Raw genomic sequence first — 20,646 nt, forward strand, 5'->3', positions numbered from 1 at the left:
ACAGAACAATGATGAGATCTGAAGTAGGGTGGGTAGCAAAGGCTAAACCTTGCAAGGCCTCACAGGCCATACCAAACAAGTTGGGCATTTGGTACTTTATCCTAAGCGCAGGAGGGAGCAACTGAAAGTCTGAGCAGTGGAACAACATGAACAGCACAGTTAAAACTCTTTTCTATCCCTTAACAATCCCAACCCTGATCTTTCCTCTCCATTGCAGACATCTAAGTAGTAGCTGCCTCCTTCCTGAAGCTTTTCTGCTGCTCCAAACCGTATGTCTCCCTCTTCAGCTCCAGAGAGCCCATTCTTCCTTATCTTTGTATGCCTGGGTTCTGTCTCCCCCCACTGGACTGATTTCCTAGATGACCAGGACAACTTCTCAAACCTCTCTATATTGTCCCACAATCAGCCCATCACTGACTCAGACTGGGCTTTACTGAGATTAGAGGATGATGAATACAGCCTAGCACAACCCAACATTTTCTTACACCCTGCACACCAATATTCACATTATGCTAAAACAACCTTTCCCTGTGGGAGGACAATGTGTGCAGGGCCAGGTGATCCAGGTTTCTCTGCTTCCTGTCTGCTGCCACCTCTCTCTCCACTCAGTGTAATTAGTCTCTAATGTCTCCCCTAATGGGCTGGAAATACTTGTCTCTAAGCTTGTTCAAACTGCAAATGCTAGAAAAGAAAAATTAATCTGTAGTGACGGAAAGCAGATCAGTGGTTACTTGGGGTTGGGGAATTCAGGAGAATGGACTGAGATGAGGCACAAGGGAACATTTTAGGGAAGAGGAAGTGTCTTATATCTTGATTGTAGTGGTAGTTCACAAATGTGCAAAAAATTTTTAAAGTTTTGTTTTGTTTTGTTTTAGAGAGAGGAGAAAGGAGGAAGAAAGAGAGGAAGAGAAACATCAAGGTGGGAGAGAAACATGGATCAGTTGCTTCTTGTACATACCCGACCAGGAACTGATCCCACCACCCAGGCATTTGCCCTGACTTGGAATCAAACCAGCGACTTTTCACTTTGCAGGACAATGACCAACTTACTGAGCCACAAAGGTCAAGGCCACAAATGTACAAATTTGTCAAACTTTGTCAACATGGACAACTAAAATGGTCCATTTCATTGTATGTAAACTGAATTTAAAACAAACTGTATGTAAGTTAAAAGTCAGTAGGCCTAAGCACAGTACACACATGAGCTTCTAAACGAAGTTCAACCTCACCATAAAACTAGGGCATAGGTATATGGGAAATGCAGCCTCCTTATAGTTGCAGAGATCTTAGAAGGGTCCACCTGCTATGGAAGACCAGGTTAAATAAGCAAAGGAACAAAGGCTAATATGGAGGAGACCAGACCGAAATATGTGAAGTCACAACCAGCATGGACATAGATTTGCTCTCCACACTTCAAACTACCTAGGCATGAGTAGGGGAAATTTAGAGTAAATAAATAGAAGTCCTGCCTCACAGAGCCAAAAACTGCATATTAGTCCCAGGGTATTAATTCATAAAAGGTTTAGAAAAAGTGATTCTTGAAGGACTAAGTGGCTTCACCACAGAGGGCTCCTCAAGAAGCTGGACATTACCTCACCTTCCAAGGTGAGAGGCTCAGGAGGAAAGCTCTCTGTGCTGAGTGGGTAAGGGCGGGGGGTGACTCTTGGGTTTCCTGTGAGAAGGGCTAGCATCTGGCCAGGTGGCAACAAGAACGCAATGTTAACATGGCTGAATGAGTCAGAGGAGAGGACCAGGTGCTCACAAGGAAGAGAGACATGAGGCTCCAGAAATATTTGGGGTGTTTGGGGTGTGCAGTGTGTGAGTGAGGGCAGGGATGGGAAAGGGATCTCTCTGCTCTCCCTCTTTACCTGACCTGTCTCTCCTCACAAGTCTCCAGGTACATAAAATTTAAATCATACTCTGGCACATAATCTGTCCTGTGTCTTCTGTACGGTTCTCTTGTATTCCCTCTGTGTCCACACTTAGCCCAGCACCAGTCACACAGAAAAGTGCTGATAAAGTAATTTCTTTGGGACAAGAATGTGAGGGCAATAGTTGTATATGTGGATCTATTAGTGGGAGTGGGGGTGGGGAGTTCAAGAGGATGGGCTGGTCAGGATGGGTCTGTAGAGCACGTGAAGTGAGTTAATGGAATGGTGAAGGAAGGACAAGTGAAAAAGAGGTAGGAAACAGTGGGTCAGGGGCAGTGTGGGAGAGATGGCTAGGATTAGTGGGAGAGATCAGGACAGTGTCAGAGGTCAGTGGGAACACAGGCCAGGAGTCACAAGGAGAGAGAAGGTTAGGGGTCAACAGGGAAAGGAAAATGAAGGATCAGTAGGAGAGGTACGATCAGTAGTCATTGGCGATGAAAGTCAGAGTTCGTCGTGAAAGGGCAGGTTGGAGGGTTACCTGCCTACGTGGCAGCTGTTTCTGGGGCATCTTCAAAGAAGCAGGAAGCACCTTAACACTTGGAGGGTCTACGAAACGCTTCTTCGTCTGAAAACAAGAAATTTGTCCGTCCCCGCGATCACGTACAGGAAACCCGGTCTCTCTTTCACTTCAATTCCCAGTTGCAGGGGTTCTCTGGGGACAACGGTCGTTGAGGGTCTCCAAGCCTTTGCTAGAGGGAGTTGGCTCCGCCCTGACGCGGTTACCCAGCAACCAACCGGCTTCCAGAGCGCAGGCGCTTCTGACGCCCCTCTCCAGCTCGAGGGGGAGGCGGGGCTGGGCGTGACGGGGACGCCTGGTTCCACTAAGTCCCGCCCCCTCAGGAACTACCCGGGGCCGCGCGTGTTTGTAAATCCGGCATGTGGGAGGGGCTGTGCGACCAGGTACCACCTCCTTATGAATAATGCACATTCAGGCGGTGTCCCGGACCCGGAAGTGGAGTTGCCGAGTCACCGCAGTGGCTGAGCTGCTGACAGGAGGCGGCGGCGGAGGAGGAGGCGAGGCCAGACCTGCGGCTCTTCCCTGCCACAGCAGCGTAGTGCTACACGAGCCCACGGAGCCACGCGGGCCTCAGCCCGCCAGCGAACCTCCCGCCCTACTCCCACCCGTCGATCTGCTCGGCCACCTGCCCGCCCGACTCGTCCGGGGCGGCCCAGTGTGCACCACCCACCCGGCTCCAGGGGCCGCCGCCCCGCGCGGTCCTGTTGGCGTCCCTGGCCGCGCCCGGCCCCGGGCCCGCTCGTTCACCGGCACCATGATGGAGGAGATCGACCGGTTCCAGGTGCCCACCGCGCACTCGGAGATGCAGCCGCTGGTGAGGGGGCGGGCGGCGGGCAGGCCAGGGCCGGGAGGGGACGCTGCCTGAGGGGGAGGGTGGGAGGGAGGGAATCAGGCCTTAGGGACTGCGCGAAGGGGGAGCCTTCGGATGAAGCATAGAGCGCCATGAAAACACATCGCTGGGGAGAGGGACCTGCAGGACTTGAAAGCCGTGGGAGAACCCGCGAGGTGACAGTAAAGCGGCCTGTAAGGGCGGAGGGCACGGTCTGGGGAGGTAGGCCGAGAGAACTACTGGGAGCAATCGAATGGAATCGAGCCGGGCACAATGGTGCACCAACGGAGGCCCAGAGCTGGAAAAGGAAGGGAACTGTCATGGGGCACCGCGGGCGGCAGGCCCAGTGGGCTGGCATGAGAGATGGGAAAGCGTTTAGTGCTGGAGGCCTGTGATGCTCAGGGCGGGGGAGGGGGTCGGAGAGCAGTCAGGCTAAGAGGGACTGGAATAGGCTTGCAGAGGAGGAGGGCCTGCCCGCCAGGTCGCTTGATCTGGATGGGAACGCTGGAGCATGGGCCGGTAGAGGCAGGGGGTCGGTGCAGGACCCGGGAATTCCCTTCTCCGGAGGAGAGCACGGGTAGTCTAAACTGGCGGTACGGGAGCCGGGGAGGAGAGATCGCAGCGCCGAGGGGGAGAATCAGACGCGTGGCTGAGAGAGCTCCCGAACCGACGGGAGAGGGGGCGGGGCTGCGCTAGAGCGCCAGTGCCCACCGTTTGGAAGAGTCCCCATCATTCTAGGCCTACGTGCTTGGATCCTTTGCTGGGCGCCTATCCTACCGCCTGTCCGCGGTCCGGTGTCAGGGAGGAATGATGTCATCTTTGCCGGCGCAGAGGGGATAGAAGGGGGAGGGCGACACGGCCGCACCAAAGCCAGGCCTAGGGCAGACCATGCCCACTGCCCACCGCCCCGAGGCGGGGAGGGGCGGGGCACCTGACTGGCTTGTCCGCCGCCAGGTGGAAGACACCAAGGCCTAGCCTGCCGTGGAGGGAAAGGGGGAGGGAGGGAGTGCCTGGGCTCTGTTCTCTGTTCGCTTTTCCTTCTCCTTTCCCCCTTGGAGCCTTAGAGGGAGCTGGAAGGAGACAGAGCAGGCCAGAAACCTAAAGGTTGGGTGCCCTATTCTTTGAGCTCTTCTGTAACCTAACATAGCTCTCCAAGCCTTGAAGATGTTGGGCTCCCTAAGCCTCTTCCCTGTGTTAGGCTTGAAAGTGAGTAACTGGCTCTACCATTGGGCCCCTAGGCCTGTGGCTTACAGATGTCTTGTGGCTTTTTGAGCAAGTAACCTACCCATTACAGCAGCCAAGACAGACCTTGGCAGGGAGCCATTATCTACTCTAAACCACACCTTTTGGGAGATGACAGAATCATTAGAGGCTACCCAACAGGAGATTAAAGGCATTTCCCCCTTTTTGTAATTACTTAGACAATTCCAGAAGTCAAAAGAGAAGCTTTATACAAGTGTACCATATTAAAATGGGGAGAAAGATGCTAGCCTTGTGGCCTCATTGGATTATTTGGAAGGCCAGGAAGTCTTGGTGAGAAGTCTTTCCCATAAACTTGAAGAACTTTGGGCTGGGTTAAGAGGACTTTCCTTTCTAGATTATTTTTTCAGCCAACCTGGTTTGTCAAATTAGATTGCCCTTCCAGTTCTAAGCATCTAATTAAGAACCAAAGGGAGGGTGGATGAAGGAGGAGGAACAGGAGGAGGTCCAAGTGAATCAGGAGAAGAAAACAATGAGTTTGTTCTTGCCTCCCATCTGAGATTCCTAAAAAGGGAGGCAATAACTGCCTAGGGAAAGGAGGAAAGGAATTGAGTCACTGGGCCCTCTCAGTTGTCCTTGGTGCCTCTGTCATTGCCTGAAGTTCTCAATGGTGGCTTGATTGAGCTGTGGCCCCAGAGGGCTCCTGAGCTGCTTCTGGTCTACATGGCTCTGGAGTAGAAATGCAAGGAGACATTTATCAGAAAGACTGTAATTGTCTTCAGACCTTTTTCTCGAAGGCTAAAGGAACTCTTCTCTGCTAGGGTCTGCTTTGTTGTGGTTGAGTGAGAATCTTATGGAAGTAGCAGTACAGTCATCCCCCATTTGAGGGTCATAGACATTGCCCTGCAGAGCATCTTTGTTTCCAGGTTGAAGCCTAGAGGATTTCCAAAACTCCTTAAATGCTCTGTGTATTATTGAGACCAGCAGAATCTTGTGTGTCGTTTTCCCAAGAATCTTCATTTGAGGGCATAAGGAGCCAAGACGACATACCACAAAAGAGAAAGGTAGAGTGGCTTTTTACGAGTATTTGGGTAGACCATAAAAATTAAGAGTCCCAGGCTTGAACTCAGCTGTGACCTATTTCATTACTTACCATTATTTACTGAGACTGCTAGGAAGTCCCTCCTCTTTGCTGGACTTGGTTTCCCCTTTTATGAAATGAAAACTCTCTCAAGTTTAAACAATAGCTCTTCATTCTCTCTTCCAAAGAATATCATAGGGACCTGATATCACTGATCCAGCAAATTCATTCACTTAATATCTATTGAGCATCTGCTCTGTTTCAGATACATACTAGATGCTGGGGATGCAGTTGTTAGCAACAGAGACGCAAACATGGCCCTGCCTTTCTGAAGCTCACAGTTCAACAGAAATTTATTGTTCATGCCCACTCTCTCAGTATGAGCCCCTCTGAGGGCAGAATGGGGGATCTCTCCATAAACCCTAAAAGAAATCAGGTGATGCTAGTGTCAGCATCATTTACCCTTTCTGGACTAAGATGTGTTCATACAGGCTCATCACATGCTCCATCATCAAATAACCTTCCCCCTCTCATAGTGATGGGAAGAATCCAGAGGCCATTCCTCACTTAGAAAAATAAACTCTAGGGGGAGAGCATCTTTATATTTTTATCATTTACATGAAAGAGAAACTCAAGCTTAGAAAGGAAGCCTAGAGGAGTAGCAGGAGCTGGAAAAGAAGGCACAGCTATTAGCAGATCTGGGTGTTTCCAAGGTGTTAATTTAAATATTAATTCTTAGCTTAGTGGAAGGAAGAGATTTCTCCCCTGTTGATGCTGCTGCTGTTGCAGCAGCCTTAAGGAGCCTTCTGTCTGGGGTGGGAGTTGGCCTGAGGGCGTGGCCTCCCTCCTTTTCCCCATCACTCTAATTATTTAATTGGCCTGGCTGCATCTCAGCAGCTGAACCAGGCTTGGGCTTATCCCTGAGAGCTCCCCCGGGTCTCTTCCTGTCTCCTTATAAGAGGAATGAGAGCTTCTCTTGGAGACCTCCTCCCTGTGCTCTACTTCTGCTGTATCTACTTCCTGGATAATCCTTAGTGTGTTCTAGCACAGATTTTCCCAGAGAAACCGCTAAGGATAGGCACATCTTCTATGTCAGTTCCGTGTCCAAGCCACACACCTCACTGATCTAGGGAATCACCCATCTGTCCAAGGCTCTCTGTTGAGCAATTGGGTTGAATTTGGGCTATGGTTTGTGGGAGCAGCAGTCGTAGGCTCTCTGGTCCTATTTTCAATCTGCTGGACTCGTTGGCTTTTAAGCACTTACTTGTGTCAGTCAAAGCCCTGCTTCCTCTACTTTCAAAGACCAAAGAGGAAAACAATGGCATATGGCACCAGGCAGGGTCTCTATACACTTGACAGAAATGTTGGTCTGACTTCCCTGAAACCCAGGCTGTTTGTTAACTCATTTGTTTACTTCATGAGCATATACTCAGTTCCAGGTACCTTAAGGAGAGAGACAAGTGAGATCTCTCCTGTGGTTGGCCAGGAGGAGGATGGGGTCAAGTGGCTACAGGAAGGTTTTAAATACATGTTAGGAATGAGTGGAGATTAGTGGAGGATGTTCCTGAGAAAGGGTGACACCTCCCTTGGGAGAAGATGCTTTGACCACCTGAGCTTGGAAAGTAGTTTCAGACTTCTCCTGCCTCCGGACACTCAGGGATGGGGATGGTCAGGACATTAATTTAGTGAGTGGGCCACACAGCATCTCCTGAATATGACAGAGAGAACATTGTGAAGATAGCAAGAGCCACTATGGAAAAATTGACCTCCATGTATTCTTTCGTCAGGGAGTCGCAAGTTGCCTCCTTGTCGTCTTATGACTTCAGTTTAATGGTGCATTCTCCTAGCGGGTCCACGTGGCTTATGGCCTAGTAATACTTCTCAGGTCCTGGGATAAGGCCCGCCCTTTTCCTCTTTTCCTATATTGCAAAGTGAGGATCAGATTTATTCAGGTCTCTCTGTCTCATCCCTTACTACTCATCGCCTAAAACAACAAATACTAAAAACCTATTTTCTGCTAGATGTTGTGCTGACTGACCTCCATAAAACAGGATTTTGCTCTAGGGATATGCCGTCAAGATGGATTAAGGTACCGCAGGATATTGAGCACTGCAAAAAGGAGGAACCGGGCCCATCAGGGCCAAAGGAAAATTGGAAGAGCTCCCATCAAGTGGTCGGGGAAGGCTTCACAGAGAAGTCATTGCTGAAACTAGCTTTTAGAAGAGGAGTAGAAGCTTGGCAGTCCAATAAGATAAGATGAAGGGCATGGAGGAAGAAACAAAAGGGCGAATTTGAATGATTGAAGTGTTTTTATTTTATTTTATTTTTTTAATTCTCATCCAAGGATATGTATCTTGATTTTTATAGAGAGGGGGGAAGGGAGAGAGAGAAACATGGACATGAGAGAGAAACATCCATTGGTTGCATCCTGAACATGCCCTGACTGGGGATCAAACCTGCAACCTAGGTATGTGCCCTGACCGAGAATTAAACCCACAGTCTTTTGGTGTATGGGATGATGCTCCAACCAAATGAGCCACCCGGTCAGGGCTGAAGGGTTTGTTTGTTTGTTTGTTTTGTTTTGTTTTGTTTGGATAGGGGAAGAGAGGGAGAGAAACATCAATGTGTGGTTGCATCTTGCACATCCTCTGCTGGGGACCTGGCTCACAACCCTGGCATGCGCCCCACACTGGGAATCAAATCGGCAACTTTTGATTATCAGGCTGGCACTCAATCCACTGAGCCACACTAGCTAGGGCGAGCTGAAGGGAATAACGTTATCAAATTTGAATGTAGTGGGTAAGAGATTAAAGAAAGTAACACAGAGGTCAGAAAACTAATATGGGGGTGGGTGCAATAGTAATCCAGAAAGAAATGATTTCAACCTCAAGCTGAAAGAGAGGAGGAGACATACATACAGATATTAATAAAATGGAATAGATAGGATGCAGGACTTGTTTGGAGGTGGGGTGGAGAGGTAGGGAGTTAAGGATGCATCCCAGTTTTCTGGCATAATATCTGGATGGCAAGAGCCACCATCACCACCCCCAGAAAACTCAGGGGCCTGTGTATCTCTTGGCTTCAGGGACTGCTTATATGGGAGAAAGCTGCTGTTTTCCTTTGCTGTGAAAAGGTGCATTCTTGGGGTTATGGGAAGCTCAGGGTCCTAGAAAACTTAAGAGCAGAGTGATACTGGCCCCACAGCCTCAAAAGGATACAGAGAAATGCTTGCTGATGGGCACTTTTTCCCTACAACCTGCTTTGATGAATGCAAGTGAATTAGGGACGGCAAGGAGCCGCAGTATTTTGGGTTTTTTTGTTTTGTTTTTCTGGCAGCACTTTGGTAAAGAAAAACAAAATGTTTGTTGGCCAAGAGTGTTTTATCTCATAGTTTGTGACCTCGCCTTTCACCATCATTCTGTTCAAACCTCTGGTTTTCTGACTGATTAGCTGAGCTGGACCCTTTCACTGATGTCTTCTAGGGTGGATGTGTGAACTACTGCTTCACTTACAAGAATCAGAATAGAAAAGAACACATATCTTCTTTCTCTGACACCAACCTGGAAAGCTGCATTTGGGGTAGAAGCAGCACCCAAGCTGCTATCTTCCAGGCAAGATGTTCCAAGGGAGCAGACTTCTGGGATGAGATTGTTCAGAGGTGATTTGGCTTCTTAAAGGCCCGAAGTGTAGCCTCTGGGAGCGTAGGCAGACACTCCCATGGTAGCTGGGAGTCAGGCTGAGTCATTTCCATCCTTGAGCTGCCTGCCGCCTGACTGACACAGGCCAGAGTGAACAAAAATGGATATCAGAGCCTTCTTTACTTGAACCTGATTAGCTTCGAGGGCCTTCTCCCCTCCTTGAAAGAGCAGATGGAGTCTTGTGTCTGGAAAGAGGACATGGAGCACTAAGCTACTTGGGCTTAGCTGCTTCATGCTGTCTAGCAAACCCTGGAAAACTGGGGCAGGGAGCCCCACAACGGGTGGGAAGGGGAGAGTAAGGCTAAGGGCAGATACCCAGAGGTGCTGGTTTAAGGAAACAAGTGCTTGACTCAGCAAGCTCTCAAGTCATTGTTCCCTATGAAGACCCTGGTGGGAATTCGGCCATCTGGGTGGGAGAAAGGAAGGAAGGAAGCAGGTGGAGCTGGGACCAGCTCTGGATCTGACTCTGCCCTGGAGTTCAGGAGTTGGCACATGACCCAGTGACCTCACCGTGGGGCAGCTGAGTGAACTCCGGGGCTTTAGGGAGGGACTCTGGAGTAGGGAAGTAGGCTAGGAAGGAGGCCCAGAAGGTCTGGCCTGGGGGAAGGATAGATGGAATATGTAGGAGTTCCCCCTAGACATTCTTAGGAGCCAGTTCAAGCAAATGTGTACTTGTATTTGTTGCTGTTGTTATTCAGAAATGTAAAATTGAGGATCAGATGGTGGTACTTTCTGAGGGTCAATTTTAAGTTTCTGTGGTGATAATGATGTATGAGAGTGTGTACACAAATAAGAAGGCAATAATGGCCATGAAGGGTGTCCTCTGAATGACCATTCTAGCTCTGAGAAGTATAAATATGATAAGGGGCCACAGCCAGGCAAAAATGAGTCCAGCTACTGTGGTTCCTGGTCTGATTCTATCTGTTTTCATCACCAGACTCTTGGCTGTCATAACCAGAGTCCACCCCATCTATCTATTTAGAACAATACCTGAAGGGGTACTTTAACTAAGATTTATTGAATTAACTACACCCAAACTGTGGAATGGGAACCATATATATTTTATTATGTAGTTAACTTAAGCATAATTATGTACAAGCTGTAAATTATTTATAGTTCCCATATTAATTTCCAATTTTATCCTTATAAAGGAATTGGTGAAGCCCTCAGCCAAGCATGGCTTAGACCAGCATTTCCTATAGTATATCCTTAGGAATATTGGTCCTTTGTGATACTTTATGGGGAAAAAAAGTATCTATAGACAAATTCCTTTGGGAAGCACTACACACTGTCCCATCACAATGTTTATTTGCACTTTAAAGGCTCCAAGAAGTTCTGCAGTAAAGAAACTTTTCCAGTTTTTTTAAAATCAGTGTTTCCCAAGACTATGTAACCATGGAAACTTTTTTCTTGTTATATCTATTAACATCTTGCAGAACCAATATGTTTCATGAAATACTCTTTGGGAAACTCTGGCTTAGAAATTAATGTCTCTTCTGATTCAGGCTAGATTTATCTTCTTCTCAGTTCTTTTGCGCTTCTTTTATAACCCACACCATTTCCCCCCCATGCTAGTCTCTAATGGGATGTTGCTGTTTTGCATCAGGATCTGAATTTATTGCCATCAGCAGGAAGATTTTAGTGAACTTTGGTCAGGTGCAGAAGCAAATACTAAGTGCCTAGTTTTTCTCAAGATATTGTTAAGGAGGGTTTATTTCCCTTCTACTAAAGGATAATGTGGCAAAATCAGCCTTTTTACCATTAAATTTTTTTTTTGTCAGCTTCATTGAGATGTAATTCACATACTGTGCACTTTACCCATTTAGTACTTTACTTTTAATTCTTGTGTGGCTGCCTCATACCTCACTACTGTTTCGCCTTTTTATCTTGGGCTATGCTCTGCCCTTTTGTGTTCTGCTAAGCAGAAAAAATATAAAGATTATAGTCCAAATCCCTCATCAGGAAGAATCCTATCTCAATTGGATTTAAACTGAAAAACTGATTCCCTGATTAGGGTTCCTCAGTACTTCCTCTGCAGTACCATTAAATGTCCCCTCTGACCACAGCAGCTCAAGAGGCATTCCTGCATATTCATGTTATAAAATGTGGCCTACTTTATGGACAACATAAAGCATGGATGATAAGCAGATTTTACCCCTTCTGCCAATGCCTATTGATCAATGTAGCTGCCTGCTTGTTCCGTGAGAAAGAATGACATTGTTGGTTTTCCATGTCTGCAATGGTCTTCAGCAGGGGAAACGTCAGCTCTAGTACTTTGCTTGCCACCCTGACAGCCCTGAATCATTATAGTTATTCTAGGTAAAGAATACAGGAAAAGAAGACTCTGAAGATGTTAGCTAACTCAGCAATCTGCTTCACTGGAGGGCTACGCTCTTATGATACTGCTCTTTAAGAAGTGAATGGAGAAAAATAATCTTCTCTACTCTGATCTTCAGCATGGGTTTTTGAAGTATTGACTTGTTATAAAGTTAATAATCCTTTGTAAATAGGCCAGGCGAAAGGGAGTACCCTTGACTCTGCTGAGCAGATAAGAGGGAGAAAGAGGCAGATTCAAAAGAAATCTCATAAATATTACATAAGTGGTTAGCCAAACTTAAAGTGAAAATATAAGCCCTGATCAAAAGAGCAAGAAAGAGAAGGCTAATAGAGGAGTCCCTTAAGCCAGTAGTGACTGAAGAGGAAAGGCCCTACTGTGGGGTATACAGCCTTAGCACTCTTGCCCCAATGCCCACCCAAAACCCCACCCCCAGGCTAAACAGCCCCTGTTTTTTCCTCCACCATTTCTCCAGAGACTGGTTTCCAAAGCCCCAATCACCCTGACTGCTCTAGGGGATACTTTTGAATTTCTCACGTGTGGAACTAGACACAGACTGCTCCATGTGATCTGATCAGCCCAGATTACTGAGCGGCTGCCACTCCATTATATTGGTATTGTACTTCTAGTACTGTCAGTTGAGGTTCATGATCATATTTAATAGCTGTACCTACTGTTATATTGAATTCAGGATATATCTGAAATAGGATAGCCTTTAGCAATGTAAAATCAAGGCAAGAACCTGGAAGGACATCCTAGGCTAGGCTGGCTGCTAACATAGGTAAGGGTCCACTGAGGTTAGTGAAGTGGTGAATTCATACCTATCGAAACTATACTACATGTGTGTATTTTCATGCTTTTTATTTATTATTTTTTATGGTTTATGCTATTATAGTTGTCCCAATTATTTTCCCCTCTTGCCCCTCCTCCACCCAGCCCACCCCTCTCTCCCACAGTAAATCCCCTGTCCATTGTCCATGTCCATGAGTCATTCATACATGTTCTTTGGCTAACCCCTTCCCCTTCCTTCCACCATTCCCCCCTCTCCTTTTTCCCCTCCTACAGCTTTCAGTCTGTTCCTTGTTTCCACGTCTCTGGTTCTATTTTTCTTGTTAGTTTATTATGGCCTCACTTATAACTGTATTTTGACTCTTATTCTCAAAGTGGTAGCTGGCTGAATTCAGCAATGAAATTTAAATAAGAAGCTAAGTGAGGCTGTGTGATTGGGTAACCTAGGGTAGACCTTCAAAGAGAGCTAGAGTTTATGTGGACAGAAAACTCAATGTAAGTCTATTGTATGACATAGCCACCAGAAAAGCTAATGTGCTATTGGGCTGTGTTAATGAAAGTATGGAGTTCAGGTTCTAGAAGGTGATAGCCTTACTCTGTGCTGGTCAGGGCTATCTGAAGTCCTGCATTCTATGCTGATATCATCATTCAAGAGAGGGAGTGACTGGAATGATGAGAAGAATCAAAACCATATCATGTGAGAACAGTTGGAAAAACTGAGACTGTTCTAGTTTAGTAATAAAACAGTCTCAGGGAAAGCATTTTATGGTTTTCAAATGCCTAAAAAGGACTCGAGTTAAGAAAGTAAATATGGTTAGACCTCATATTACTTGTGGCTGCACAGCGAGGAACAAGGGCCATTGGATGGGAGTGTGAACATGCTTTTACCTCTGGACTCCATTGCCTCCTGTTCCTTATAATAGCAGTTCTTAAACTGAGCCAGAGTCCAGGACACCTAGAAGATATGTTGCTCTTTGTAAAGTGCCACGCTTTCTAAAGTAGGAGCTAAGAACAACATTTTAGAAATAAACATGGTTTATTATGTATGTGCAATATAAACATGTCAAAATATCCACTGTGGAACTTGGTATGAGCAGCGCTTCCCTAGTTTTCTGTCAATATGTGTTTGCTAATCTTTTCTGTCTTTCAAAGCCTGTCACAAAAGTGACACTTCTTGCATCCTTTCTTTTCTTCAGTAAGGAATGAACCCTCCATTCTACCTCACTGGTGTCCCCAATACATTGTCTTTGTATGAAGTTTCTGGGTGAAATTTTCTTATTCTTATCTTAAATTCCTTTTTAAGGTAGATGAAAGATGTTTTTAGAATACCTGGACCACCTAGTGAAGAAGGTTTGGAAAAATCATTTTTGCCAATTTTATAGATATGTAAGCAGCATCCCAGAAAGGTAAATAGGCTTGGCCATTACCCAGTTGGAGATTGCCATGGCCTAGGCCAGAACCCAGGTATTCTGACTCCCAGGCTCATGATATTTCCTTCAATTTGGGGCCAATTAAGTTCTTCTGCATAAACTTAAATTTCTCCACTGGCTTTTTTTTTTTTTAAATGAGTTCCGTTCTTTTTGTTGTTGTTGTTTGTTTGATTTTTAAAAGATTTTATCTGTTTACTTTTGGAGAGAGAGGGCAAGGGAGGGAGAAAGAGTAGGAGAGAAATATCAATGTGTGAGAGATACAGGGACTGGTTGCTTCTCACACGCCCCCAACTGAAGACCTGGCCTGCAGCCCAGGCATGTGCACTGACTGGGATTCGAATTAGTGACCTTTCTGTTTGCAGGCTGGTGCTCAGTCCACTGAGCCACACCAGTCAGGGCTCCACTGGCTTTTAATGCATCTACACTAGCCTTTTTTCTCTCCCAGCTGGCCATACTTTCTGTCATTCATGCCAGCTTTCTAATAGGTCCAGCCAGGCCCTTCACCTCTTCTCATCAATTGGCATCCTGATGCCTCCTCTCCTCTTAAGAATTCTCTCCCCTCTCCTTCTCTTCCTATTCTACTTCTACCCATTCTTTGGAGGTCCATATAAACTTCCCTTCTCCAGGAAGCCTTCCCTGACTATTCTAGTGAGCTCTCAACCAATTCCCAAAGCCTCTATAGCCTCTAGTACATAACTTGATATATATGATATCCTGACTTGGGTTGTCCACTTTGATGTGTTATGAGTCTCACCATCCCAGTTCCTCTCTTTAACTCCTTGGCAGAAAGCTTTTGCACCTAGAGCTTATAGTCTGGCAAAGAAGAGACTTGCTCTTGTGAAACAGAACTATAGAAGAAAACAACCATTTCCTTTAAGGATCAGTGAGAGTGGATAGGAGGTTGGGAGGTTATCCTAAGGAGGGGAACAGTAGAGACCCAAAGGGGCATGAATGGGGAAAAATTAGTGAGTGAAGTAGAAAGGACATGTGGGCAATTGTGGGAGATTCAGGGAGATACATGGATTGGGGCACTCATTCATTATTTAAAAATAATGAATTTGGAACATCTGCTATATGCAAGACTGTGTATCAGACACAAGGAATAATATCATGAATAAAGCAAACATGGCCCCTGTCTTAATGAGCTGGCAATCCAGTGAGAGAGATAGATATGGAACAAATAAAGTGCACAAACAAAATTACAAACTACAACGAGTGATAGAAAAGACAAGAACAAAGTAGTGTGAGAGAAAATAATACACTAGATTGGTGATGTCAGGTAAGGCTCCAATGAGGAAGAGATGTTTGAGCTCAGACCACAAGATGAGGAACCCTGAATGCTCTGACAAGGAGTGACTTGCTCCTTTCTCCCTTGTGGGGTGCGGTCTCCCAGCTGAGTTGGTAGTCTGAATCCCTTATAAATTGGCCTTTCTTTCTTTGCATGTTTAAAGGACTGAGGGACATAGGAAAACATAGGAGGGGGATCCAGTCCCTTTCTCATTAGTAGCACAGCCAATGAGATGACAGTGCTACCAGCTTTGTTGTGAGGCTGGAGAAAGTATTAACTGAGTTGTGATGTATAACATTTAGTGAGCTCTGCTGATGAGGAGCTCCTACCTGTCCTCCAACATTGTGTGACTTGAACACATCCTCTTGGAGTAGGAAAAAAAAAATCTCTAGCTCTTAGAGGGAAAGAAGAGTGCCAGTCTGGATGTCCTATTATTTAGGTGTCAAGCATGGGGTTCACATTCTCTTTACTACAAAACCCAAATGCTACAAGTAGTTCTGTTCAGGGACAAGCCTGCCTTTGGTGGGAAAGCCAGGGGCCACACTGGCATGCAGACTGTAGCAGCTGGTGAAAATGGTTTCCACTGGGCCTCCTGCAGATCCTGAATGTGTTCCCAGAGGATTTCAGCTTCTAGAAAGTCCTCTCTGCTCTAAGCTGGCCTGCTAATTCCATCCCTGGCTGAGAGTCAATCATAAGCTCAGAGAAAGGCCAAGTGGGGATAATGACATAGGGAGGTAATAGCGAGTAGTGGTTTGGGGCAGAGCGGGGAGAATTATGTAGAGTTAGAGAGAGAGACCAAATAGGGGGTTGATGTTCAAGGTAGCAAACATTGGCAAAGGAAACCAATCGGGAACCAAGGTCTGGCATCTCTCAGCCTCCCTATCAACTTCCCAATGGAACCTCATGCTTCAGCTCCTTCATTCAGCCAGGAGCTGAACTATAGGACTGAGGAAATCTCTGAGAACTCCCATGAGAGGAATTGGTTTGAGTATCCTTGAGGGGGTGTGGAGATCAGGGTGAACTAGCAAGGGGCATGGGCCTCAGCACAGGTGCTGTGCACAGTGGTTGTAGGAAGGTGGCTGGATACATTCTAGCTCTACCACTTTTGTTAGGACCTCAGCTAGGTTCCTAACCTCTTTCAGGCTATTCGTAAAATAAATAAGATCATGTAAGTGAAAATGAACTGTGAATTACTGTATCATTTCTGATCTAAGTGTTGATGGTGATTAAGGGGATAGTGATTTACATTTTTTGTCACTATTTCTCAATGGAGCTTTTGTGGGGAGAGGGTAAGAGGATGGTTTATTCTTCTCATCACCAAATAAGAAGAATCTTTGGCCTATTTGACAGGACCGTGATGAGGCTGGACTGGAGATGGAAGTGCTCAGTGCTCACATTGATTCCCAGAGGGGGTTCCATTGAGTGGGCCTGGACTGGAGGAGCCCTGTCCCTGCCCCTCCCTGCCATGGCTGTTGCAGAGTCTTGTTGGAGTGGGGTCTTCTTGGAATGCTCCACTTCTTGCTAGTGGAGGATGTCATTTTGCTGTTTCAGTCCCAAAGGCCAACTCTCAGGGCTCAAGAAACATTCGACAAAGTCTGCATTGCTACTATTGCTACTACTTTCCCTACAGAAGAGTAGACTAGAGAAGGAGGCAGTTTCCAGTCTGCAGATCTTCAAAGTTTTAAAACAGCTTTTCATGGGAAATTTCTAATGTATACAAATGTAGAGAAAAGGTGGAATGAACCTCCTAGTACTCACGATCCAACTTAAACAATTATCAACCCAGGGCTAATCTTGTTTCACCTATACCCACCTACTAGATTACTGTGAATAATTACTTCATCTATAGGCCACCTTCTGTGAATTGTTAATTAGATCTCAGGGTTTGATCAGATTCAGATTTAACTTTTTTTCTGAAGAATACTTCTGAGTATTTCTGTGTACTTCCTGTTGCATCATATCAAGAGGCACAAGGACATATGGTTGTCCTAGTTTTTGTTATGTTCAGATTGATTAGTGGTGTAGTTAGCCTGATATCTTCATCACAAAGGTTCACACCTGGCTTTTTGCATAATGTTTTTAGCAGCTATTGATAGTCATTGCCTCAGTCCATTATTTCATCAGGAGTTCCCTTCACATTTAGACAGAAAAGAACTGTCAATTCTCTGCCTTCATCCCCTCACAGGTATCACAGATATCCCTGGCCTTTTCTCCTTACATCTACTTTTTCTATCACTTCCCTTATCTTATACCATCATTTCCTTCCTTAAAACCAAAGATGGCCCTAGGAAATTTTCAATATCCATCCTGCTTCACTGTGGACCTATGTTTCTAAGTGGAGGGTCCTTATTTCGAGTCTATTGTCACTGAGACACCACAATCCTACCCCCACCCCGACACCACCACCAGCATGAAACTCCTGGGTCTGCTCTATAAATCCTACTAGGGCCACACTTGACCATGCTGGGGAATAGTGGCAGCTCTAGTTTTTTCTTCCAGTAGGAGGGAGTGTAGTAGGGGCTGGGTTTATTTTACCTTCCCAGAGATTTCTGAGCAGTCTTTTTCTATGCTGAAGAGGGTCTTTCTCACTTGTTTCCTGAGCTTCCTGCCAGAGCCTGAGACCTGGCAGGTAGCCAAGCCTGGTTTCCTGTTTAGCTGGACTGTGGTCTGGGAGAGGTTGGAGGAGGTCCTTTTCTCCTTACAGCCAAGTTAAAAAACCTATGAGGACTAGAAAACAGCCATCACCTTCTGGTACTTTGGCATGCCTGTGCTCCCAGAATCTCCACTCCTAATTTCTCTCCTCACATAGGAGAAACTGCAAAGACTATGCACTTGTGAGTGTGCATATATGCACCATGGGTACTGTGAACCAGCTAACCAGGAAGGCACATGGAGGTTGAGTGCTGCTTCCTGAAAACCTGAACCCACCTCTGGGTCCTGTCTGTGTCTGCCCACAGGCATGCTGCATCTCCACCACCGCAGCTTAATAGCTGTTAGTCCCTTAGTTATTATGTTCAATGCATTGGAGCATCCGAAGGAGCAGGACGTCTGAGAGGCAGGGCTAACTAGGGACTGGTGCATTACGAGTTGTAGAGTGACAGCCCATCACCCAGTACAGGATTTCTGATCAGAGTCTCACAGCCCTGGATACCTCACTTACATTCCCCCCATGTGTCTAGTTCTTTGGTTAATGAGGATGCAGAGGGACTCATTCTGTTTTGGGAAGAGACCTGCTGTAGATTACTTCTTTGCTCCCCTGTCTTAGATGGCCACAATAGGAATCATGTGAAGCCTTCTCCTTTTCCTTCCTATGAAAAGAGATAACAGAGAAAAGTGTTGCCAAGTAGCAAGGATACCCAGTGCAGCCTCTTACATCTCACCATCTTCTCCCTTGCTCTTACTCTAAAGACTCTAATCCTTAACATGACCTGCAAGGCCTTTTATGGTCCAGCTCCTGCCTGCCTCTCCAACTCATCTCATACCACCTTAATCCCCATCACTGCATCCAACCTTACTGGCTTTTCCTCCATTTCTCTGATGTCCCAGGTTTCCTTCTGCTGTAGGGTCTTTGCACATGTTGTTCCTTCTGTCTGGAATGCTTCCCCTGTACCTTCTACCTTTCCTTCAGTTGACTCTTAATCATCCTTCAAGTATTAGCTTAGCTATAATTTCATCACAGAGGGCTTCCCTTAAAATCTAGACTTGGTCAGTGGCCTTCTTCCTATTGCACTTTTTATATTTATAATTTTACATATGAATATGTTTGTATGATAATTCTATTCACATGGGTACTTCTAAAGGCCAAGTTTCATGAAGACAGAAACCATATCTATTTTTACTTGCTATTAGGTCTCCTATGCCTTGTAAGGTGCCTTACACATAATAAACATTCACTAGACATCTGTTGAATAGGTAAATGAATGAACTGAATAAATTCAATCTCTTGTCTCCTTTACTTGGTAACTCCATGTTATATCTGACTATCATATTCAACCATATACCTTACAGATATATGCCCTGCTGTTTATGAGCACATACTGTGTATTTGCCAGCAGACACATATTTAATTTTTCAACAATATGAAGGTATACCCTTATTCTACAGAGAAGGCAAGTGGCACCCAAGGTCGTACAGTTAGCTAATAAAGTGATAAAGCCCAGTTTCAAACCCAGCTATATGGAGTCTAAGCTCATGTTCTTAACCATAACACTGCACTGCCCCCTTTTGGCAGCTTGGAGAGTTGTCACTGGGAGCCTTCTGCCACTGGGCCCTGGTTAATTTCAACCCTAAATCATACTTTTTGGAATGTTAAGTGTCAAGAAGCCATGATTCAGTTCCAGTTCTCCTGGGAGAGACTGTGGAAGGACACCAGGAAGGGAATTCAACTGGGACTTCCCAATGTCCCAAGGTGCATGTATCTCAGGGTTTGCCTCCCTTTTCCATGGTCCCTTTGTAGCCTTCAGGACTTAATGTCCTTTTTTATTTTTATTTTTTAAATTTATTTTTAGAGAGATGGGAAAGGGAGGGAGAAAGAGAGGGAGAGAAACATTGATGTGTGAGATAAACATCAATTGGTTGCCTCTCTCATACCCACAATTGGGGACCTGGCCCACAACCCAGGCATGTGCCCTAACCAGGAATCGAACGAGCAACCTTTTGGTCTGCAGAGCAGCACTCAGTCCACCAAGCCACACCAGCCAGGGTGAAATGTCCTGTTTTAAGGACCAGAAGTGTCAGTTGTTGAAATGGCTTGATCACCTGTGTCCTGGATAGTAAGAATGGCCTGATTAAGATCCTAAGAAAAATCATTCAGAGTAGGAGAGTGTGTGTCTTTGTGACTTAGCCACTAAAGATAAAGCTCTGGAAATTGGCCTCAGTGCTTTCCTGGGAAACTCAGGCTCAGTAAGAGGGCAATATCTCTTGCTGTTGATTTAAAAAGCTCAAGTTAATCAGTATACCAAGCTCCTTTCGGTGGCCAGAGAAATTGGGACTGATGAATACTTTAGACTCAACAGAAACAAAATAAATGAGGAGAGAGCAACATAAAACCAAAAAACAGCTACCATTTTGTTATATGTGTCAGGTATGCTGCAAAGCATTTTACGTACATTTCATTTAATTCTAACACTGGCCCTGCAACGTAGGTAATGTTACACCCATGGAAAGGCAAGGAATACTAACAAAGGTAACCTGCTAAAGGTCAGATAACCAACTGGCCTTTAGAACTAATCCAGGTCTTTCTGACTTGAAATTCCGAGTAACCTCTGCTCCTCCCAGTTTTTGAGAAATATGCATTTTCACAGCCTCTCTGGAAAGAAAACAGGCAAGATAATGTATGCATGCCCATTGACCCCTTCAGCAATTCCACTTCTAAGAATTTATTAATGTAAAGAAATAGACAAGTGTATAAAGGCTTTTTAAAAAGATTTTATTTGCTTAATTTTAGAGAGAGGGGAAGGGAGGGAGAAAGAGAGGGAGAGAAACATCAGTGTGTGCTTGCCTCTCGTGTGCACCCTACTGGGGACCTGGCTCACAACCAAGGCATGTG

General features: G+C 45.8%; 1 protein-coding gene across 4 annotated transcripts in view; it reads left to right on the plus strand.

Moving 5' to 3' along the window:
* The first annotated feature begins 2,905 nt into the window (after window positions 1–2,905).
* Window positions 2,906–20,646, plus strand: part of FAM219A (family with sequence similarity 219 member A) — a 52,703-nt gene continuing 34,962 nt past the window's right edge. For all 4 annotated transcript variants that reach the window (XM_054582901.1, XM_054582902.1, XM_054582903.1 and 1 more), the window contains exon 1: window positions 2,906–3,262. In XM_054582901.1, the coding sequence (XP_054438876.1) occupies window positions 3,203–3,262 (60 nt within the window). In that variant the 5' untranslated portion in view covers window positions 2,906–3,202. The remainder of the gene's footprint in view (window positions 3,263–20,646) is intronic.

Source organism: Pteronotus mesoamericanus, unplaced genomic scaffold, assembly GCF_021234165.1.
Source record: "Pteronotus mesoamericanus isolate MK-2021 breed Mesoamerican mustached bat unplaced genomic scaffold, CSHL_Meso_final contig_73, whole genome shotgun sequence".
Classification (NCBI taxonomy): Eukaryota; Metazoa; Chordata; class Mammalia; order Chiroptera; family Mormoopidae; genus Pteronotus; species Pteronotus mesoamericanus.